At 43.3% G+C, this 25,610-nt stretch overlaps 1 protein-coding gene across 2 annotated transcripts in view; it reads right to left on the bottom strand.

Annotated features, from left to right (window-relative positions):
- LLGL1 (LLGL scribble cell polarity complex component 1) overlaps positions 1-25,610 on the bottom strand; it is a 542,661-nt gene that overhangs the window by 465,802 nt on the left and 51,249 nt on the right. For both annotated transcript variants that reach the window (XM_086940821.1, XM_086940820.1), the window contains exon 2: positions 600-697. In XM_086940821.1, coding sequence (XP_086796947.1) covers positions 600-697 — 98 coding nt within the window. The remainder of the gene's footprint in view (positions 1-599; positions 698-25,610) is intronic.

Below are 25,610 nucleotides of genomic sequence, written 5' to 3' on the forward strand. Positions count from 1 at the left end.
ACAGATTTAAAAAAAAAAAAACAATTTAAGTGTGACAGTGAAAATATTGCTTAATAACACGTTCTTCAGAGCAATTGATAGTAATGAACATTCATTCACATTTATTGCTACAGTGAAAATGTCAAAAACGAGATCATTACCATAGTACAGCAAAAATGACATGAGTAAAACAATTTACTGCCTCACAGATTCCATGCAACAATGACTTTATCAACTACAATAACTAATAGGCAGGACACCCGGAGTGTGATTTTAGCTTGTTTCATAAATCCAACCCCTTGCAACCTGATTTTGGTTAGATACACTTGTTAAAACAAATGGACATGAAAAACAAAAATAATGGCATCAATATATGCAGCTGTGCGGAGTAGCATATGCTATGTATTACAATTGTTGAGGGAGGGGCATTATGCCTCCCAGGTGGCTTGGAAAGAGATGATTCAACCAACACTGAATAGTAATATAGAGCAAATACACAGACCTCCCATCCGAGCAAAAGCTTCAGAGAAACCACCTACTCATTCCATAAATGGGCTCACCACTTGATGCTTTGTTAGCTCTCAACTGGTTACCTTTTTGATTAAATGAATAAAGGATACATTTTAACGGCTCCAGATTTTGTGCCCAGTGCCATGATCCTGAGCTTTGGGTCGTAGGCAAGAGAGCTTGGCTGGTTTGGGAATCCATGTTCGACTGTCTAGAAGAAAGAAAGAAAAATAGGCATTAGAACAGCGAAACACAAACTAAAATATATATATATATATTGTCATTGTCCAATGTGATACCTGATGACGTTGATATTGGTTTGCATGTTAAAAGCGGTTTTAGACCAAAATCTGTATTCTTGCCGCAAATCGCTAATGAATCAATCGATATCTTTGAAAAAGCTATGGTCAAAGAATTTGAAAGATTGTCCAGGTCAAATATCCATGTAAGACACAATCTAACTAAAATTCAATCTGAGGCCATTAAATCCTTGAGTGATGACAAATCTATCGTCATCAAGAAATCCGACAAAGGGGGCAACATGGTAGTGTTACCCCGGGATATGTATATTAAGGAGGGTCTGTCCCAGTTGAGTGATTGCGTAAAATATGAGAAGAGCAATAGGGCAGCTTATCTGGCCTGTGTTTCAAAATATACTGAACAGCTCAATGAATGGAGGGAAAGAAAGTTAATTAGCAAAGAGGAATTTAACTTCATCCTGAATAGACACCCAAAATTGCCTGCCCTGTACCTGCTACCTAAAGTTCACAAAAATACTACCAATCCCCCCGGTAGACCTATTGTATCATCCAGGGGTAGCTGTTGGGAGAACACCTCAAGATATGTGGACTTCTTCTTCCAACCTTTGGTGTTGAACTTACCCTCATATCTCAGAGACTCTGGCCACTTCCTACAAAAAATCAATAACATGCCTTGGAACCCTGATTGGTTGTTTATGACACTGGATGTAAACAGCCTTTACACCTGTATTCCCCATCAGCAAGGGATTGATGCATGCAGACATTTCCTTAAAACTCGGTCTATCTCCTATCTTGTCCATACAGAGATGATTCTTGAAATGGCACTTACTTGCCTGACCAAGAACTTCTTCTTATTTAATGAAACAGTCTACCATCAGCTGCTTGGCACAGCGATGGGGACTTGTTTTGCGCCGAGCTTTGCCTGTCTGTACCTAGGACTTTGGGAGGAGAAGGTGGTCTATCAGTCCCCGGCGTTCCTCACCAAGGCTGTTTGCTGGCTACGCTACATAGACGATATTTTCGTTTTATGGAAGGGTAGCCAGCGAGAGGCGATGGATTTAGTCAGTGATTTGAACTCTAACGACTTCAACCTGAGCTTTACCTGTAATACAGATCAGACAGCCATTGAATTCCTTGACGTCAGGGTTGAGAATAAGAGGAACACCCTTACCACAACCCTGTTCCGCAAAAGTACGGCTGGGAACAGCTTACTGCACGCCTCAAGCTGTCACCCGACCAATCTCATCAACTCCATCCCAGTAGGAGAATTCCTCAGAGCCAAACGGAATTGCTCTGATGAATTAGACTACAATAAAGAGGTAACCCTGATGAGTGAAAGGTTCAAAGAACGAGGATATGGCCGCAAATGCATAGCCAGGGCTCTGGCTAAGGTGAAAGAGAAAGATAGGACAAGCCTTCTTAGCCCTAACACTCCAGAGAGCCAGTCCAACAAAGGTGCGATCAGTAGATTTATAACCGATTATAACTGTGACTCTAAAGGGGTAAGGAAAGCTCTCAGCAAATACTGGAGTATTTTAAAACTGGATAAAGATCTAGCTCCAGATATTTCTGAACATCCCCAACTTACCTTCAGAAGACCGAAATCCCTAAAAGACCTTCACTGTTCGACTCTCTTACCCAAGACGATCAAACAGAGAAACCCAGTACAGGGCTTTTACGTTTGTGGCAGGTGTAAAGCCTGTCGCAATAGTAAAAACATAAAGGAAATACAACTGTCAAAAGATGCCAACAAGTTTAAAATTACCAAGCATGTGACATGTCTGACAGACCATGTTATTTATGCATTGAAATGCCCCTGTCAGCTGCATTATATTGGCAGCTCCAAACACCAGGCCAAGAAAAGAGTGCTTGAACACATGCGAGCCATAACAAATGGAGACAAACAGTACCCCATTGCCAGGCATTTCGCCACGCACCACAAAAGCAATGCCAACTTGCTATCATTCTGTGTTCTGGAAACAGTCCCCTCAAGAGAACGAGGGGGAGACCGTATAAAAGAGATGAGAAGACTTGAATCGAGACTGATCATCAAGTACAGGACAACCCAACCTAATGGGCATAATTTACATGAGGAATTGAGTGTGCATTTAGGTTAACATGCCAGTTTGTCTGTGTATATGTCTGCCGTTTTTAACTAATTATGTATTATGAATTTATCACCCTTAGTACAGTCACTCACTGAATGTCTCTCACTTTTTTTGGTTCACAGAATTGCCTGGGAATCTGTCCACAAATCACAAGCCTCGGATAAGCGTGCAATGTATGAATGGACTTCACTGTGAACTTCAGAATGAATTGTCTTCGCCCACTTGGGCGCAATCACTGAGATGGACAGTATGAATGAATTAATTCACGGCTGTTAAGGTGCCAAAGTTTTTTACCCCCCGTTGTTTATCAATTGTGACCGCTGTGCCCACTGGGGCTGCACAAAAATGCGTAAAATTATGGGACTACATTGTGCATGAAGTGGTTTCGCCCACTTGAATGAATCCTTTTGCTATCAGGGTGCCTAGAATCCTTGCAATACATAACGTCCTCGGGGGCTGCATGAGAATTTAATTTAACTCTTGTTTATGAAAGTATATTGTGCACCGTTACTATTTGGTTGTTATTTATGTCCATTCTACTGCAGAACGAGTGTTTGTTTACATAGGACACAGCCCGTGTATTTACAGGTAGTCTGTTTTCCATGCGTATGATTTGAATACCATGTGACTGTATCATGTGACTGTATATAATTTGCACTTCCTGGTTGGTTTCGGTCTCGTGGAAAAGCAGATCTACTGCGAAACGCGTCGAGAAAGCCTTGAATAAATCACGCTTTTGCACTTTCAAGTGGCCCGGATTTCTTTTTCCTTACTGGAGAGGGTTTTTGGTTGGATAGATAGATATATTTCCCCCCCCCAAACTAACATGATATAAATAAAACGTCAAGTAAAAATACATCAAAGAAGCCAAGGTAGAAATGTGCATCCTTTGATCGCTGCAGCAATTGAGGTACAGCCTTTCAGAATTCCGACAGTACTAAGTGAAGCCATTTAAATAGTCTCTGGAGGATTTTGTACGAATCTGGGGGAAGAGTTAAGAATTTATGAAGTATTATAAACTAAGTGCATCATTATCCACTTGTTTCCCATACACAGGAAACCACAATCCTGCATCTACAATGATAAACATGCATCTCCCCCCATTTCATGCCAACTCACAGAGGGTCAAAACTTTGTACTATTAATAGTACTAGCACTTCGATGTAAAAGCACGGAGAATGAAAGACAAGAAAATCTAACCTGGGTCTGCTGGACAGTGCAAATGTGGTGCTAACAACTGGTTCACCGAAGACCTCCGGATCTTCAAGCGCACCTGTCGGACGCTGGAGAAGAAATGGCTCCATGACCAAACACCAGACAGCCACACAGCCCACAAGAATGCCACCCACAGACACCACCAACTCATCAGGACCGCCAAGAGGACCGCTTAGACAACAACGCACACAACACCAAAGAGCTCTTAAGCATTGTGAAAGAGCTCTCCGACACCGACACAGACATCCCACCATCACAAGGCCTGTGTGACTCCCTGGCTGCCTTCTTTCACCGCAAGATCACCGACATCCACAACAGCTTCAACTCCCACACCCCAGCACCCACCACCGAGTCCACCTCCCCTGCGACCACCACCCGCACCAGCAGCCTGACCGCCTGGTCCAACGTCAGCGACGAAGACACCATCAAAATCATGAACTCCATCCACTCCGGATCCCCATCTGACCCCTGCCCTCTCCACGTCTTCTACAAAGCCAGCACAACCATCGCGCCCCACCTCCGAAAAACAATAAACAGTTCCTTTGAGACAGCAACCTTCCCGGAAAGCTGGAAGCACGCCGAGATCAACGCCCTCCTGAAGAAGCCAAAGGCGGACCCCAAGGACCTCAAGAACTTCCGGCCCATCTCCCTGCTCCCGTTCCCGGCAAAAGTGACAGAGAAGATTGTCATTAAACAGCTAACCCGCTACCTCGAAGAAAACATCCTGGACCCCTCCCAATTCAGTTTTCGCAGCAACCACAGCACAGAGACCGCCCTCATTGCCGCTACTGACTACATCACGATCCAGATGGACAAAGGAGAAACAGCCGCTCTCATCTTCCTGGACCGATCAGCAGCCTTTGACACAGTCTGCCACCGCACCCTATCAGCACGCCTCCATGATGCCGGAATTCAAGAGAAGGCCCTGGCCTGGACTACATCCTTCCTCTTCGGCATAACCCAGAGCGTCCGCCTCCCACCCTTCCGCTCGAAACCCACCAAGATCTGCGGCGTCCCACAGGGATCCTCCATCAGCCCGACGCTGTTCAATATCTACATGGCACCGCTCACCCACGTCGCACGACAACATAACATAATCTCCTACGCCGACGACACCCAGCTGATCATATCCCTCACCGAAGACCCCCACACCGCCAAAGCCAACCTCCACAGAGGAATGAAGGCCGTAGCCGACTGGATGAAGGACAGCAGACTGAAGCTGAACTCAGACAAGACACTAACTCCCTGAGAAGCGTGCGCGACCCTGAGGCAAGCAGTGGAAGGGCTGTACTTGGCTCAGTTCGCCACCGATTTCCTGGCGTTTGTCCTACTATGGCTCTGCAAACAATCTCTGCAAGCCCAGTAGGTCCTGCGTGCAAAACTGGGAATGGGTCAGACAGTCTAAAAAAGGGGCTCTCTATGTAGTGCACCGTCACACACCATAGGAATCAATGGGTGTAAAAAGTGGAAACATGCATATAAAAAATAAAATAAAAAAAAAAACACGGGAAATGCTTTCATTAAGTTCATCTTCTCATTTTAGGTCGATGTCGTGACCAGGTTTAAAGTTCCAGCAGAAGGTCGGGAGCGCCCCGAATCGGACAGGAGCAGAGTGCCGATGGTCTTGCAAACTGGTGCGCAAAGTCGAAGGGGGGGGGGACTCTTGAAAATGTACTACGGAGTAGGACTTGCAGGTAGGTTGGGTGGGTCTACTTGAGGGAGGGGGAGGTCACAAGGACCTGGTGACCAGGGGAACAGAGCTGGTTAGTCAATGTAGGGGCCAGGTGCAGAGCGAACTGGTCAGCCAGCATTGTGCGTCTTTAGGGTCCTTGCAGTCAGGAGCAGGCAACTTGGGAGAGGCGATCTCAGGACAGCTGTCCCGCCTTACCTCCCAACAAAGGTGGACCAGGAAAAGGGGCTTGGCGTCCCCCACTATCTGGCGTTTCCTGGTTTGTTTTCAAAGGAGGCATTGCCTTTGAAGCTTCCCGCCTAGGAAGGCCTTCCTGTCCAAGAGGAGGGTTGAAACACCCCCGCCAAGAGAATATGTTCCTGTTTTCTGAGAGCACTGACTCTTACTATAGGAGGTCAGAAACAGGTCTGGTGGTAGCAAGCTGGTGAAAACCAGCTGTAGCAGGGTTTCTGTTCTCCCAAAGAACTGTGCACAGAGATCTAGAACCTGGGTGAATTAGGGTGACCCAAAACTCACCTTAGTATCAGAAATCCCCTTACCAAGCTAGCTACAGTGTCTCATTGGTCATAACAAACTCCCAATGATTTAGACAATCCAGAACATGAACTTAGGGTACCTCAGGTATCGTGGAACACATGAACACTCTTTCGCTCTATAATAATTTCAAACCACAACGGGGAGTAAAAGAACACACGTGCAAGTTTGAAATATTTATTTTTCAATGCAAGGTTCTCAAACGCAGTATCTTATATAATACCAACATACATATTATAAAAATCAGAGTTATCAGCATAGTCACTAGTCCATAGTAAGCGAACGGTGATAGCATATTATAATGCAAAATCTATAGAAATCTGTATCACCTATATTTCGCGCACCCTATTTAGCATACTATATTATATCTAAGAAGGTCTCGTTTGGGTTTTAGCAGGGCGGGCCCATACCTCTAAATGTCAGCAAAAGCAGATCACATCATCAGCTAGCAACTCTCTGCATGCGAAGCTCCATCAAGTGTGTTTTTGCATTCTCAGTAACTCTATCTTAAACCCACGTAGAGCCCAATGTTGGCAGCAACATTATTTGTGTTATGTCTAATGTGGTGCGAGGATCAGGCCTCGCAGCAACCTTGTGTTAGGTTATTCTTAGAGGCTATAGATCTCAGTGTGCAGACAGTGCACCAAGCACGACTGATATCAGAGCAATAACATATTATTCTCAATAAATCACATCTTTCGTCTAGGTTGAAAGCTACAATAACAATTATGTGCCGTGTGCAAACTGAAGCCGAAGGAAAATATGTTGTTTAAACATTTAATAAACTCATGCTAACTTAACACAATATATAGAAAAGCATTAACTATGACACCCCCCCAATGATCCGAGGACGGTCAAGAAAAAAGCCAATAATATAATAAAGGCATAACATGAAAGCAGAGTTCAATAATGTTGAGCCAAGCTAAAAGTATGTATATGTATATAAAAACTAACAATACAAAACATGTATGAATGCCTATAGTGGCCAAACAAAAATGTAAAAAAAACAAATCTCGAACTCGAGGCCTAATATAAAATCACAGGCCTAGAACATATGAAGCAAATTGTTCGTAAGAGAAATGGCACCATTCAGAATTACTAAAAAGTCACGTGCCTGTATAGTGAAAGTCTCCAAAGCCACTCATGGGTGGATAGAATATGCAAAATAGGTAGCCACAGCTTCCAACATGAAATCACTGTCATCATCCGAAAACAGTTCAGCCATCCAATTTAGCAATGGGAAAGAACACACGTGCTCCTCAAACACCGAACCCTCTAGCAACATCAGAGGACAACTCGGTGGGTTCTCAAGAACGCTATGTGCCAGAAACTCATGCGCCGCTGCGGGGATGTCCCACTGACCCATTAGTCCATGCATCGCTGCCAAGGCCATAATCCTTTCGCCAGAACAAATCAACTCGTGAGCAACTACGGGGCTCATCAGGTGATTAAAATCGACCTCAGGAGATAACGGCAAGCAGAGACACAAATCAATGGCCCAGTCAAATTCGCAGCTCAGGCAATGAAACACAGGCTGGACACATGTGAAATAGGAAAATCGAAACGATAATCCAAATGCTGTGCTTAAGGACGCAAGCGGCAAGGTGCCATAGTAATCAAGCATCCGGTTGCGAAATAGTGTCAGAAGGGGCTGAGCGGCTTCTTGCGCAAGATGGGCATCCATGTTTTAGGAAGCAGAATAACACCAAAACGCCTGCAGCTAAAGCCAGCAAAACAGGAAATCCGCCAAACAAGCTCGAAAATATTGAATGGAAGAAAGCTGGGATAACACCAAAAATCTTTTCAAATGTAGTCACGAGACCACTGCTAACCAATTTGAAAAAATGAGCTAAGCCAGACGTGGAGGAGGCATTAAAGATCTGATATACTAATTCGCAGAAATGAAATGGCAAGTCAGTATTTAAAAGTGCCTGCACCTCTGTGCGTGTGTTAGCTATGTGAAGGACATAAGTTTCACGGGCCGAGCTCAGGGCCACTTCTTTTTGAGACAAAAGAGCTCTTATTGGGCTCAAACCATTGAACTCCGCTCTCAAGGTTGGGATGCGCGGCCAGATGGAAACATCTGAATTCCCATGCGTGGGTGGATATAACACGTTCTTGCAACACACCACACGTTCCGATACAGTAACCACATAGGCGATACCGACCATTAACCCACAACACTCCTCGTTATTCAAAAGTAAATAACTACCGTTAGTCAATAAAGTAAATGTGGGAACTATTGCAGGAACCGGTGTGCCTTTTAAAACACATGCTAAATTAGGCCTGTCCTGATTACAAGAATCATGCAACTGGATGTGTCTGCATATCAGTGAACGGTCAGGCGACTGTGTGCATTCTTCACCATTCAGATCCACTTCCTTTCCATCCTTCAGGCATCTGTATGTGTAAGGTAAAGACCATGCCTCATGCAGGAAAGCACTGCCTAATGGTTCATATCTCCCTATTGCAATATAACGCATACAATTAGTAAATTTATATAAAGCAAAAGGTAAAGTAATAACACCATGGATAAGCCATGTAGCAGCAGCTGCCTCAGCTACAGAAAAGGGGAAAGATTCTAACTTTTCAATGTGCAACATAGAAAACGATGCATCTCGCATAGAAAGCATGCGCTGCTTGTCAGTCAAATTAAACGGGGCAAATAAGGATAATACGTTCATGTAACTCCAAGGAACGCGACCAGCTTTCAGAGTCTGTAGTGTCCATGCAAACTGCATTACAGAATGCAATTGATTTTGACCATGGTACAATACAGATACTTCATCATTTACAATGTCAACCACAGAAGAGACAATATTGTTCAACGTGTAAATTCGGGAAGAAAGCATGTTAATACTGTTATCGACAACTGCAAGCACCTTTTCCAAATTTGCTTGGTCAATCGCTCTTAGGCGTTTAGCAGCCTCAATTTGTGAAAATTTCCAAATTTCATTGTAAACAGCATAAATCCACCGTTTAGATCTACCCTTAGCTGGGCCTTTTATAAAATCATTCAAATCCACGTTTTCAGTTAACTGAGCCAGATGTAGTTTAACTGCAGCTAAAGTGGAATGTTGTAACCAAGTCTGACACAGTTTCCCCACAGAATAAGTGGTGACAGTATAATCAGTTTCAAAACGGGGATCAGGTCTGACTTGTGTGAACCCTTCAGTCAAACCCAGAAAACGACGTTGGCAAGAATCAGCACTTCTTTGCCATATCAGCCAACCCTTTGGATCCAAACTGGATATATTAAAGGATGAATTGTGCAAAAGAGCTTGCAACTCACGAATGGACAATTCAGTATAATTACCCCATCCTGAATATTCTTCCAATTCGGGGATAATCGGTGTATTTAATTTTTTAGAAGTAGCCAATCCAAAGCATGTGGTTTGGAAAATGGATGAATTTAGAAACATGTGATTCGGGATGAGACATGCTCGGTGCAAAGCCTCAGTGCCTTGTACCTGCCAATCTTTGGTACCCCAAACCGATTTAAGGTCAATTGTTCCTTTCCAAAACTCGTAGCCATCTACAGCTAATCTGTCTAGAAAGGACTTCGAATACAGCAATTTTGTATCAGTAAGTCTAACTTTGGACATGGACTTTTGTGTCATTTTGAAATAAAATGACTCCGGATTTGATTGATTAAAATCTGTAAAATAAGAATATTTTTTCAGAAATGTACTGGAGCTGCCTCCCAATGGAGCAGGGCAATGTTCCCACTGTGTATAATTTACAGCAACCCTTATGGAATTTGTCTTATGTAAAAAATGATTACCATAATGTTGAACACAAAACAAATCACCATAATTAATAGAATCTAAATACAGATCCTCAGCATCAAAGGCAGCATAGTATTTCAAATCAGAGAATAATGCTTCTACGGCCTGAATATCCCAATCATCAGAACGTATATTTTGTTTAATCACATCCCCCATGTTTACTCTAAGCACATTCGGAACATTAATCACTTCAGTGGGCCCATGTATTTGAAATCTAACCGCATCCCACACAATCCCATCAAGGACAGGCCAAGCAGTAATGTTGACTGTATTCAAGTTTCGTTTCAGTCTGTGTGCTGAATGTGAAGAGGAAAGAGGGGCCAATGTTCCATTAAGGTACCGAATTCCTGTTCTTTCTTTAACATAGTGACCATCGATCAGGCGGAAAAAATAAAACACAAAACCAATTGACATAAAAAGGTAAAATGTAAATAGAATCAACCAAATGTATGTCCAAGGGGGGAATTAAAAAATGTTTTTTAAACAAGGTGGCATATTTTGCAATAGTTGAGGGTTTCTTTGAAAGTTCCGAAACAGAGTCAAAAGAGAATCTTGACTGGTCGGCCAAACGAGTCCGCAAATCTGGCATAGATAAGTCAGCAGGATAGGTGTAGTTCAGCTCATCAATGTTAGTAACAGGAATAGTATTTAATAAAGGACTGGATATGGAAGGCATCTCGAGGGACACCGCCTGTTCTGCACCAGAAGTAATAGCCAGCCCAGAATGCCTCACCATGGAAGAACAGGATATAGCCGGTGTCATGCTATGAAGAATCGGCCACCCTGTGTGTCTTGACATTGTCAATAGAAATAAATCTGTTCTCCTTACGACCTGGAAGTGGTGGTAATATGACTGTTCTTGTGCCCTTCACTCCAAGAACTCGAACCGGTGCACGATATGAGGGACCAAACTCTTTCTTGTTATCGATCTTCTCTTGAACCAGTTCTCCAACTTGGGGTAGCCGGCCAACTACCGGGATCTGCAATGCATCATCCGATGTGGAGGGCAAATGTTCCTTTGCTAGACTGTCTCTGAACTTCTGTAGATCCTGTAAAACATTGCAATGTTCATCTACGTCAAAGGCCGTGGCCTGGGCCTTGCAGTCTAGACCGTCGAGGTCAGGGACGTACATCTTGATACCAAAGAGCATTTCGTATGGGGTCCGCCCACCCAGAGACCTTCTAGGGAGATTATTAAGCGCACGCTGCACGCCATTGAGGTGGGCTAACCAGTTTCTGCCAGTGCCTATAACTCGAGCTGTCAAAGATTGCTTTAAGTCACGGTTCATTCGTTCAACTACACTATTTCCCTCGGGTCTGTACGGAGACGAAAACTTGACTTGGACCCCCAACGAAACCATAGCATCATTATACGCCTTAGAGGCGAAAGCCGGACCCTGGTCCGAATGGAAGGTACCACAGGCAAAAATCCCTACAAAGACTCGCAAATCCTTAATGACAGTCCGTGAATCAGCGCTCCGATGGGGCCATACCCACACAAAGCGTGTGCATGAATCAACTGCTACTAAGATGTACTTATATGCAGTATCAGAAGAAAAAGGACCGCAGTGATCCAAATAAACGCACCCAAGCGGTTTATTAGAGATGTACAACTGTGTCTGAGGAGGACGCGCAGCAGTTGAAGGTTTAATCTGCTGGCAAATGTCACATTGAAGGACATAATTGCGCGTCTGTTTGTACAGTCCCCGCCACCAGAACCTCTGTTGTAGCTGTGTTACAGTGGCTGAGACGCCCGCATGCGCAGACGCCACACCTTCATCAGCCGCTGTAATCAGAGAAGCTCTGCGATCCGAGTTGGGAATTAAACGTTCACCAACTTTAGGAATTTTCACATAAGGAACCTTATCGGGACTTAAGTGGTATGTGTATTTAGAAGGGAACCCCGCAGGATATTTACTTCCCTTCTCTGTAGCAGCAACCGCTGCCAAGATGTCATCATCTATCTTACTTTTGGACCTCGTGACTGCTGCAACTAAGTATTTTGATACCGCTGACTTCGCTGCTTCATCAGCAAGCGAATTTCCAACTGCGTGGACCCCCACGCGCTGATGGCCAAGAGTATGAATTACAAACACGAGAGGCAACTTTTCTTTGAGTTCTGCCACTCGGACCCAGATCATTTTATGTTTTATAGTACTACCTTTGGAATCACGAAATTCATTCTGAATCCAAAAGAACAAGTTCTCATTGTAAGACTGGACACAGTAGTAAGAGTCACTTACGACCAAAGTCGTCCCACTCGGATTCGCGTACTCCAATGCAAGCATCAGAGCACGAAGCTCAGCCAACTGTGCGGTGCAGTCCCCAAGCGTCTGCGTGTGCACGACACTGGACTTGAACTCATCGTTCACCATGGCACCGACCACAATGGCGCAAGCGGAAACGTAGGCATGTTTAGAGCCATGCGCAACCTGCGCCGAACCATCAGTGTAAATGATGCAATGGAAATCCTCCAACGGCCGCATTGCTAAAGGAGCAGGATGAACAAATTCATACTGTAAGAACTCCTGCGACCGTAAAGTGGCGTAAAAAATAAACGTGACATCCTGGGATGACAAGGATGCAGCTCATTGAATCCACCGAGGGTGCAAAGCTTTAGAATTAGGTACACTGGCTTTCATAACTGCCTCCAAGGCAGGACACGGGGTAACAACCAACATGCGTTTTCCCTGTGACAGGGCACGTTCCTTAAGAATGGCCATCTGCACAGCCGTCAAAACTTTCTCCACAGTGGAAAAACGCAATTCAGCCGAAGTTTACAAGTGTGACTTGGAAGCCATAGGTACTGTATCTCCTTCATTAAAAGTTAGGTACGTGAAACCTACCGTCCCCGGGACAATTCTTATCACCAGGTTGGTCTGGTTATCACGAGTCTGTAAGTATTCAGAAGCGAGCAAATCAGCTTGCAAAGATTGCAGAATAGCTGAATGCTCAGGCAGCCAGCATGATTTGGAAAAAGATGGTTGTATCAAAGCATACAAAGGCTTGATACGCTTGGCATATTCCGGAATGTATGTCCTCCCGAAATTCAAAAAGCCCAGTAAAGATTGTAATTTTTTCAGTGTCGTTGGAGAGCGCAACTGCGCGCACTTCTCCAGGAAGTGAGGAGCCAAGCCTTTTCCTTCATTAGTTAGTTCATAGCCTAGAAACAACACTGTGTATTCTGCAATGTGCGATTTTGCAAAATTAAATTTGTAACGCATGTCTGCAAAGTTACAAATAATACTGTTCACTCGACACAGATGCACCCAAAGTTCGTCATCTGTGAGATAGATATCATCCACATAGGAACAAGCATCTGGGTCGATCCTCTCCAACAGAGAGACAATGCGTGCGGAAAATACGCCAGGACTATTCTTATAGCCCATTGGAAGACGCCGAAACATTTTTTGGAACCCGCCGCATGTGAAAGAAGTCCATTGGGAACTTAGACTGTCCAATGAATGGGCATAAAAACCATTGGAAATGTCAAGCGTGGTTTTGAACCGCTTACGCACAAGACTATTTACAAGGGCAGAGCCGTGAGTATTCTGTACTGCACAGTTACGGCAATGCGAGTTTAAATGCCGGTAATCCAAAACCAAACGGTAAGAGCCGTCCGGTTTGTTTACAGTAAAAAGGGGGTTATTCATCGGTGACACACACGTTTCAATTACACCTTGATATTCCAATTGTTCAAGGATCGCTGCGACCGAAGCTTTGGCTTCACGTCGTATGGGATATTGAGGTTGAGGCTGCGGCTGAGACCGTAAAGGAATCTCGTGGTTCGGGGACAATTTATCCCAGCCACACTGATTACGGTACACAGCCGGTGCAAGCGCCAGAGCCCACTCTTCTGCAAAGTGCAGCGCTTCCACTCTCGAAACTGTGTTCGCGAAACTGGGGAGGATTACCTCCTCCCCTCTCGGGGCTGCGAGCACAAAAGGTGGGGGCCAGTCAGCCTCCGAAAGCAAAATGTCATACGTAGATGAAAGATTTTCCCAAAATACCCCTTTTATGGTACGCTGTTGGTCACCTTCAATTAACAGGACAATTTCAAAAAGTCTATCAGGGGGAGCAACTCCTGTATCTGCTGTTTCAATCACAACATAAGTGTCAGTCGCTGTCACCTTCAGTAGTGGACGGAGGGCCTCTCTCACTATGGTAATCTCCGCCGCGCTGTCCAGCAAGGTCAGAGCCCAAGTCAGATTCCGAAGCCTCGTTCTCACAATCTGGGGCATATCGATGCGCTGTCAAGGCTGCGACTTTCTTCTTGGCAAACTGCGGTCTCTGAGACGTAGAGCCCTCCTGCTTGTCTGCACCGTTGCACGGGCGGGGCTGACCACGTCCTTGCTGGCCACTCCGGCCCCTGCCGCCCCCTCCACCACCGGTTGACGGAGCCGATGAGTCCTGAAAGGAACGAGGAGAGCGTTGGTCAGAAGCCTGAAAACGTTCAGGTGTCTTAATCATCGCACGGTCGCGCAAATCATAAACACGTTCCGACTGCGCAGGCGACGCAGGGCGTGAAACCGGTGTCTGTTGTTGCTGTTGCTTACCCTGATTCTGTTTTTTAGGCCAATTTTGTTTCTTGGACTTGGGTTGAACGTCAGTTTCTGAAGCTTGTCCCTGGGGCTGCTTCTTCTCCTTAGTAGAAAAAGGCTTATTACCCTTACTATTGCGACCTACGGTTTTATAAGCCGCCACAATTATCCTCGCTAACTGTCGGGGTTTCTCGGCATTGGGAACCAGCACTAAAGCGTTAGCCACCTGAAAGTTCACTGCATCCCCCTTGACATTCGCAAGGATCAGATCGCAAACCACATCAAAGGAGCCACATAGGCGCATACCCAACTCAACAGCCGATTCCGGCCCGTGATCATCTTGAACACGTTTAAGGACCGTAGACAGATTGGACACAGACGGGGAGCCAAAGCACCTCCAATAGACTGCCGCAAAAGTCTTACCCCAGGTCTCACAGTCAACAAGCTCAGGGGCCAAATCTTTCGGTAAACTAAGCGTAAGAATCCGGTGTTTTTCACCAGGAGTCGTATTAGGAAACACCGCCTCCAGCTGGTCAAATTTCTCGGCAAGCCAGAAAGGAAAATCATCCTTATCCAGGGGCTTCTTGCCCATAACGGAATTCACCATGACAGGACCGATTTCAAACCAGCCTGCCCTGCCGGAAGGGCGGCACCTCTGGGGGCACCCCCGTGAACATTACGACTCGTGTAATGCACAAGGGCCCTAATCACTGCAATGGCGACTACATAAAGTCGCCTAAGGTCTGCTATTACACGTGGCGTGATTAGGGTGAGGTGTAAATCCAGCCAAAGCGGGCCAATTTGTGCCCGGAATGGACAATGGACCTAACCTCGGAGCGGTTAAAGAGTGTGGTAGTGCGCCACCAAACCAAACTCCATGCTGCCAAACATCAATAGGTACTTCCTGTGCTCTGTACGGAGCATACGCAGCAGGTACAGGTGACGGAGTGTATGAGTGGAACACACCAGAATTTGCGTCCACCGCAGGAAATGTCACCCACGAATAAAACAGTTCGTACGGGTAAGCATGTTCCGCACTCACCACCAGAACCACAGCCAAGCCTTCCAAAGGTACATCATAAGTCCGCAAATGATCACGCACGCAATGAGACTATGCTGCGGGATGTCCACGGCTTGTGCCATGACTGCACAGGAACGTGAAAAAACAAAGATTACTTTCTAGCACAACTGGGTAGTAATTCAAGGAAACCGTTTTTAGATAGATTCAAGTTTGAAAAGACCTATTTCAAAAATAGGTAGGTTTTTCCGACACCGCCGTTTTCCGGAAACAGGAATGAAGGAGTTACGGTCAGAATGATATACTACTCGAGTGTCATGATATAAGGCCAACAACCATTGGGCGCCATGTAGCAGGGTTTCTGTTCTCCCACAGAACTGTGCACAGAGATCTAGAACCTGGGTGAATTAGGGTGACCCAAAACTCACCTTAGTATCAGAAATCCCCTTACCAAGCTAGCTACAGTGTCTCATTGGTCATAAACTCCCAATGATTTAGACAATCCAGAACATGAACTTAGGGTACCTCAGGTATCGTGGAACACATGAACACTCTTTCGCTCTATAATCATTTCAAACCACAACGGGGAGTAAAAGAACACACGTGCAAGTTTGAAATATTTATTTTTCAATGCAAGGTTCTCAAACGCAGTATCTTATATAATACCAACATACATATTATAAAAATCAGAGTTATCAGCATAGTCACTAGTCCATAGTAAGCGAACGGTGATAGCATATTATAATGCAAAATCTATAGAAATCTGTTTCACCTATATTTCGCGCACCCTATTTAGCATACTATATTATATCTAAGAAGGTCTCGTTCGGGTTTTAGCAGGGCGGGCCCATACCTCTAAATGTCAGCAGAAGCAGATCACATCATCAGCTTGCAACTCTCTGCATGCGAAGTTCCATCAAGTGTGTTTTTGCATTCTCAGTAACTCTATCTTAAACCCGCGTAGAGCCCAATGTTAGCAGCAACATTATTTGTGTTATGTCTAATGTGGTGCGAGGATCAGGCCTCCCAGCAACCTTGTGTTAGGTTATTCTTAGAGGCTATAGATCTCAGTGTGCAGACAGTGTACCAAGTGTACCAAGCACGACTGATATCAGAGCAATAACATATTATTCTCAATAAATCACATCTTTCGTCTAGGTTGAAAGCTACAATAACAATTATGTGCTGTGTGCAAACTGAAGCCGAAGGAAAATATGTTGTTTAAACATTTAATAAACTCATGCTAACTTAACACAATATATAGAAAAGCATTAACTATATGACACAGCCAGAGGCCCCACTAGTGTTTGGTTAGGTGTCAAGGAAACGCCTGAAAGGGTCTTCCGTTTGCATATATTAATAAATCCAACACAGACTTCAGTGAGGATTTAAGACAAGATATTTGGTACCAAACATCTAAGAAATCAGCGAAGCAATCATGGAGCTAAAAAAACTTGGGTAGAGAAGTAACCCAGCCAGTGTACTCTTTATGGCTTCACTGTTCAATTACAACATCACAGAATGGACTAGACATTGTGGGGGCATATCTGCTCATGCTTATATGTCTCCACATATAAGGTACAGTGCACCCTGCCTTAGGGCTAAATGTTAACCTCTTACCTAAATTTTCCGCAGAAACAACTTGCAAGATGAAAACTCCCAACTTCCTCCATTCAACTTTCGAGCCCAACTGTGTTAAAGCATCAATGGTAAATAGGGATGAGGAGGGGAAACAGAAAAGAAAATTCACAATCGAATGGCAGTCCAGGTAGGCAGGAGAAATCCTATATAGAACGAGGATGAGGGTGAGATGTGTGCACTGAGATATGTTAAAGGAATTTAACAATGAATGCAGTGTAGATACCTGAATAAATCCCCTCTTCCAGTAAATGAACCAATGACTTGATTAATAAAATGGAGGTATTCATCTATAAGCGAAAAACAAGAACAGCAACGTACTAAGCAATAACCACCTATGAACTCAGCGAATGCAATAAATAAGGAAGAAGGGAAAACAAACACCTGTTTTATGCAAGGGCGGCCATTAAAGAAATTTAAAAGAACCAAAAGTACCAGCTATCTGCTAGCATGGTAATCGGTTTTTGCTTTCTTACTTTAGGACAATAGTACAAATTTTTGTCTGCAGGCATAACATAAATAAAAAGACAGACAAGGCAGACCCTCAATGACAGAGGAAATTGCTCAGGTACGTATGAAGTATATAAAAATAATTTTGCGCAAAGAAAAAAAAAGAACAAAGTTAGTAGGAATTTGTTCTCTCTTCTTGGTAGATTTATCTGGGCAGGAGACGAGAATACCGGCGGAACAGCCAAAATACAGGTAATGGCACAGAGAGCAGGGGCCCTGTAAATACCAGCTGAGGAAACAACCGTGACCAGGCAACAGGAAGAGAAATCCAAAGAGGCACACTGGGAGCAAAGGACACGAACCCAAAGCAAAGGAGAAAAACACGAAGCACAGGAGACGCCGAGGGCCACGCCGCCACTGTGGAACCGGAAGCACCACAAGGTAGGTAAACTGGAAGCGAATAGGGAACGAGGAAACACTAGAATGCAAAGCGTTCTAGTGCAGAATTGAGGGAGATTTATACTCTCCTGCTGTGACTCCCTAGGAGTCCCGGCAAGCATGACACTAAATGCCTGCAGTAGGGGTGACTTACCTAGATCTTAAGCAGTGTGTAGGTGGCATGGCACACAGGGCCAAGTGCCAGGTCTGTTCTTCGGATTTTCATGCACCAAGATACACAGCCTACAACAGCAGAGTGCATAGCCTTGGTGAGGGGGCCCTGGGGTGGCAAGTGCCAATGCTGCAGGTCCAGAGGACCCTCTTCAGAAACCATGCCGTCGGTACCAGGTGTACCATTTACTAGGGACTTACAGGGTAGCTGGGGTTGTGCCAATTGTGGCACAGTGTTTTGGGAAAGAGATCTGGCACTGGGGACATGGTTAGCAGGGACCCAGTGCTCTTACAACTCGAAATCACATCAGGCAAAAGTAGGGGCTAACCATGCAAAAGAGGCACTTCCCTACTGGGACTCGAAACATATAGTTCCTGTAAAACTATATAGTTCCTGTAAAACATTTTCCCTCACCCAAAAAAATGTAAGTATTAAAAACACCACAACCAGGCGTGCATAGTGAAAAAAAGCTGAAAAAGATTTTTGCAAAAGATTAATAGAATCCTTAAAAGGAAACTAATTGTTTGGTGACAGGGTGGGATAGAATGTGCAAGTTGCTTGTTAATACTCTCCGTATCCGTAATATAATTTACGGTCATCACGACCTTGTCCATTTGCTAAAACCTAATAAAATTGGTTATGAAACAAAAATAAAAAACTAATCACATTCAAGCATACTGTCATTGAAGATAGATGACCATTCACATAGGCACGGTTTGCCAAAAAGAATAAAGGAAAACTACCAACCACTCTGCACCTGAAAAACAGGAGACCATGTCAACGTATAAACTATCCTTTAGCGCTATGCACTGAAAAATGCATAGCTTCCTGGCAATCCTATAAAGAACAGACTTGGGACAACGAGATAGTTAGCAGCTGTGAAGGTAAATGAGGTCCCAGATGGTTTTTACAATTTGAATTGCCTTGAAATATCTTTATGACATTCCAGTGAAGAGGAAGCCCACAAAACTCCAGGAAACAAAGACAACTCCTGAGCGTGTAAAGTCACATCAATAGCACAAGCGTGCAAATTAAATTAAAGCATGGGACCTTGGTCTTCAAAAGCCACTGACCCCAAGCATAACACATCAGTTATTTCAAAACATGTGCTCCAACAATCTGTAGAGCGATACAGTGAAGATTTAACACGGAGGACTGGGCCCAGGGCACCCAGTAAGGATGTGCACAGTTGACTCCTAAGAGATACAGCTCATTATTATGTGCTGTGTTAAGTTCATAGATTTCCAATGCACATAATCACTCAGAAGGAATTTCCTTGAACAGTCCAAAACAGAGGTGGGAAGGCCATAGAAGTCAGTTAAATGGTATAAAGAAAGTAGCGTGGAAAATCCAAGTTTTAAGACACGTCCTCAATTGCACAAAACTATGGGTTAATCACAATTTATGGGGTGGAAGGAAATTCCAGTCCAAGGCCATCAGACATTTGAATGATTGCCCCCGCTCTGCCTCACTTCCGGTTTTGGCTCTATAACTACACTGTGAGAGGATAAGAGCTAGTGTAGCTGATCTCAAGGATGCAGATGTCAATGAATTATGTTGTGCAAGTAGGCAGGGCCAGTTGTATATAGAGGGCAGATTAGTTTAAATATGGCCCTCTTGGGGAACAGTAAACCAATGCAAGGAGTTTAAAATGGACGAAGAAGGTGACCTGTTACGGAGATTGCAGATTAGACGCTGCACTACATATTAAGATCTGCAAATGATTTGAGCCTTCGCTAGGGACCTCCCAGATTATTGCAAAGATGGAATGCAAAAGAACTTAAAATGGGCCAAGCACTGAATGAGCTTACAATGGTCCAACACCCAAGCTGGCATCAACAAAGAAACATTCTGGAATATCTATTGTGGGTGATTGATAGTGAAGCAGAACTGGGTAAAGCAAACTATCTACAATAAATTTCCACTTTCAAATGCTACTCAGAGGATGAACAATGCTCCAACAATGCACACATACATTTGGGATGTGCTCACCCCAAATGTATGTATGTATGTACACACACCTCAAATCGTACCCCACAGGTCCTTTTTGGTCCACTGCATACAAAAACATGATGCAGGCCAGTAGTTTTACATTCGGTTTAATTTTCAGAAGCCATATCTCCCATTACACACAGTTAACTGCCACAATCTACCTACCCCCTGAGGCTCACAACAAGACAGTTTCGCTATGCTGTACAAAACACTTACACTTGAAAGGTGTAGGAATAACCACCGTTTGCGTTGATCAGAGGTTTGCCTAAACTGTTTTTGCTGGCGGTAGAGCTCTGTGCGCTATAACCCTGCTAACCAGTGGTAAAGTGCCTGTGCTCCTCCTTTCAATATGAGGAAATTGGTATATTTAACTAACATAGAAGACCCCAATATATGCAAAAAATGTACATAGGGCCTGTAAATTAAATGTTGTTAATAGACTGAACCAATTTATTGCACCTTCCACTACAATGAAAACTATGGCGGTCTGCCTTCTTTTGTAAACGGATTGTGGCAGTTGAAACACTGCAATTCAACCTGTCAAAATAAACCCTCGACAGGTCAAAACCTCCCTTTTAAATATTTATAAGTTACACCTATGTAAAACTTGTAGTCCACAAGGTAGGGTGCATGGTATTAACAGTAAGCCATGTAGAAATGTAATGAGAACATGTCCTTACAGTGCCTGCCACCCAAGAGATATGTTTCATTGCAGCAGGCCTAGCTGTCCTATGTAGAGAACCACAGAACAGCTTAAAATCCTAATACTATATCTCAGGAATGATTAACTAGCATACAAATATATTTAATGATTAAAAGTCCAATTCAAATTTACAGGCTCCAGTGGCGCGGATGGACTGTTGCTGCCTTTGTCATGTCAAATATACACACCATGACGATCTGATGGAATTTTCGGTTGTACGCCACAATATTTTTGTGGCTTGTATTTGGTCTCTGTACTTTATTTCTTTTGGGTTGGTTTTTCTCTTTGTATTGATGAAAATAAAATAGAAAAATACAATTAAGGAAAAGCAACTTTAAAAAGCTACCAACTTTCTCTGTCTCACATTCCAGCAGGCTAATTTACATTTGCTCTCAAACTTCTCTCAAGTCAGGAATTGGCGTTTGAATAGGTGTGAAAAGGGTGCAGCTTATTTCTTACAAACAAACAATAGATTGACCTGGATGGTCAAAGAGAACTCTTCTGAACCTCACAAAATATGGAGGGTGGGGGCTGGGAACAACCTTTTTGGGATTAGTGTCAAATCCTGTTTGAGGGTCAAAGACTACAAACAGGTCTACATATAACACTTTGGGGCACACATGATAGGCAAAGGACAATAAGCTAAAATTATTCTTGTGAATCCATGGTCTAGTTTCTGATGGGCCTGCTTTGTCCAGCCAGAATTGTGTCTCTAGGTTTTACATACAACATTGGGAACACACTTCAAGCAAATGGAAGCAGAACACCAAAACAATTCTTGTGTATCCACCATCTGGTTACTGGAAAACCCCTACGATTTTTGTGTTTGTTGTGGGAGGAAACTAGTATTACCATGGTATATTCCCCACTCACCCTCAGAGTCCAATTTGAGAGTGCCCAAAAACTTTCATCATCTTGAAAATGTCCAAAGTGGGTATCTCTGGCCCCAGGAAGTTTTAACCCATTAGTTAGGGCAGGAGTCATTTCAATTGACTTGCTCATGACAGGCATAAATGTGGCATCTCCAGGCAACCACTTTAAAACACTCCTAGACATAAGAAAGAACAAATAAGGACTGGACCTACTAATTATGACCAGATAGGAGCATTAAAAAGGAGTGTACCTGCTTCTTGTACTCAGGGCTAAAAAGTTGACTGACCTGTTCATGTTACAGGGATACACCAAGCTACAAAAGGCCTTTCCAGAAACTACCCAGCGGACCAGTGGCAAATGGGCCTGGAGTGGACACTGCTTTTGGCCTCTGCACAGTGGTGCTGGAACAATTTTTAGAGAGGGGATGCAGCCACTACATTATATCACTGAAATTCAAGGGATGTGAAAAGCGTCACATAAAGAACAAATGTGACAAATGTAATCTTGGTTTCCATCACACTTATGAATCAGAAGGAAAAAAAGGAAGAAGAAACCACTCATTTGTTTTCTTTCTTAACCCCTTCGATGCGGATGACGAGCTCAGCTCGTCATCAGCCACGGGGGGGCGTGTGCGGATGACGAGCTGAGCTAGTCATCTAACGCGGCTTTTGCAAAAAAGCCGCGTAGCGCAAAAATCACCGCAGCAGCGATGCGGTTAACTGTCGATAAATTTTGAAGTATTTTTACATCACTTGTACAGTTATTTAAATGTTGTGTTTCTTTTCAGACTCTGTACCCCCGCAAAATTGTTACATAGTTCACTTTTCTCACTTTGTATTCCGAGAAAGAAAAAGAAAAAACAAAACAATTAACGTTAAAAGAACAAGCAGCAATTTATTGGAAGACATAGCCGCATTTTACCGGTCTTTAAAGCACAGCAAATGTGACAAAATAAAAACAAAATGTAAAGGCATCTTTTATGCTCATTCACCATCTGAACTCCAGCATGGTTATTTTGGGGGTGCTACAGAACCCACTCAACATCCCTACTCCTTGCTCCTATGCCTCTAACTGATATCCTGAGAGTCTAAGTGCCTCCTCTGAATTCCTGAGGTCTTTAGAAGTGTGCTGCTGTGGTGGATTGAGACTTAAAAGACGACATTCAAAGGTAAAGTCTTTAACCAGGACAAAAGTGGTTGGTGTATCAAACCTGCGATCTATCATAGTCAGCGTCTTATTGCGCCTAAATCCCAGGTCACGGCGACTATTGACTATTACTGGCACTTTATGTTTCCTGGCATTATTACTGCCACTTTATGCTTCCCGGCATTATTTTTAGTTGAAAAGAATTTCGAGATCACCTCAGGTTCCCCTTATTGCATTTTTGTAACTTTGGTGTATTTTTTATATTAAACTGAATTCTATTTTTCTAATTTCGTTTGTAATTTTTATGGGTTTCCGTTTCAACTTTATTACTGTTTTGGTACTGCCTAAATACTCCACACATTGTCCTAAGTAAAGATTACAGGCCCTGTGCCATAGCACTATATAAATGCAATTACAGTACAATACAATTACAAGGGTCGTGCTCAGGTTAAGCTAGTGACTTTGAGGGTTCACTCTGGCAAGGGTTGTGATTATTCCTTGAAGTGGATAGCTACCCACCACAAATAATACAATTGATTACAGAAGGAATGTAATCTTCTCGTACAAACTGCTCAAATGCAAAAAGGTTGCTAGATCATAGAAATTCCCTGAACTATGGCCCAACCAAAAAAGTTTGTGTACTCCCATAAATTCAGCTACATCAGTAAATGCACACTTTTCCATGAAGGCTATGAATTATTTACTTAAATTAACACACTCCCTAATCAACGAAGACTACATTTTCTTCATTCTAAATTTACTTTGTCAAGCAGTCTCTGCAGAAAACCAAGGGTGACTGACTGAAATAACATTTGCACCTGATGGACACCAATTTGCTTGTGTGCTATCAAATACTAAACACGCTTATGGTCATCATAGTTCTCCCTGTTTATAACATGGTTACCTCCGTGTTGGAGTCCTGCCAATGAAATAATCTTTATCTTGTGCTTCAATGCAAAATAGGTAACCTGCAAATGGAGGGAGCTCCATCGGAGTCACCTCGTCACATGTGCTGTCCTGCCTCATTTGTTCCAATGTGGTTGGTGCAGGAGAAAGTAGGCATTGATAACTTACATGACTATCTTTCCACGGCACGGGAAGCCAACAATTGGTCTGGCTCACCATTTTGGGGATGATGCATCTATAAGGAATGTACTATAGTTACCCCCCAACAGACCTTTACACAATTACTTGTACTTATTTGGTCAAAGTATCTTGAAAAGAACTACTTTAGATTTAGAGGGGAAAAAAATAGTGTTACACTTTTTCTGAATAACTTAATCAGAGCTTGGCTCACATCCATCAAAACTGGTATCAGACCAGTCACAGAACGTGGAGTCATGGGGGTGCCCGTGCAGCATTTCCTTGATTCCCTCCTTCACATAACCAAGGCAGATTATTGCTGCTGGAGACACGTTTTTAAGCATTCAAAATGTTATTTGGGCTGTGGATTAATAGGTGGAGGCCTTGTGTTTTTTTAAAAAGGGAAAAACAAAAATAAACACAAACACCATTGCCAAAAGGAGAGATGTCCGACAAAAGAATTTGAGGAAATTTTTCTTTGGATAATACCTCCCACGTAATCTCAGACATCTGATCCATTAACAGTTAAATATGTTATGTTATGTTATGTTATAAAACTTAGAGCGCTCAGCTGCCGCAGCAAATACAGCACCATCTTCTTAAAAGGAATAGCAGCCATCAATATCATTTTTTTATTACTATTTTTAAGAAATAAGTCATAGGAAACACACCAGTTCCACAAACATTAAACATGTACAGGTTTCACAAAATATACTTTGGGGGTACATAGGCAGCTTATGGTAACAAAGAAACACGAACACAGCACTACTCGAAAGCTAGAGTGAAATTATTATTGCTCCCCTCATTGTTGCTACTGGCATACCGAGGTAGAGATCTAAGACGCATCAGGACCGAAGTCAAAGTCAAAAGTCAAAGTCAAAGTCAAAGTCAAAGTCAAAGTCAAAAATTTATTTGTGTTGGTACTCAACAGAGGACCACAATAAAATTTTACATTTCATATACAAAAAATACTGCACAATTAGTACAAAGATAAAAATTCTTTTAAAAATTTATACAAGTTGTAACAAACGAATTCATTCAAAGGTTGTCCACATAAGTCCAAAAGTTCTCTCCCCCTAGTAATTCTGCAAGAGCGAAATATGGGATTAAGATATCTGTTGCGAGCTAGGGTTACTTTGTAATTGGGACACACAAGCAACAAATGTTCTATACTTTGGTCACCACCAGTGCACAGGGTACACATAGGAGATCCTCCTGGGAGCCATCTGGAAGTAAATACAAGGACAGGTAGAATGCCCAACCGGTACATAGTGATTGCTCTTCTTACTCCATGTGGCAGAGTAAACCCAATATAAGTTTGGGTCTGCTTATATTCGAGCTTTTCCACAAAAGGCTGATAAATAGACAATTTGTTGCAGTGTGAGCAGTCCAATTCGTAGCTCAGTTTAGGGGTGAAAGTTTTTAAGAACAATTTTAGTTGCGCCGGAGTCCAAAAGCTCAACATTTCAATGTCA

This window comes from Lissotriton vulgaris, chromosome 10 (genome assembly GCF_964263255.1).
Source record: "Lissotriton vulgaris chromosome 10, aLisVul1.2, whole genome shotgun sequence".
NCBI lineage: Eukaryota > Metazoa > Chordata > Amphibia > Caudata > Salamandridae > Lissotriton > Lissotriton vulgaris.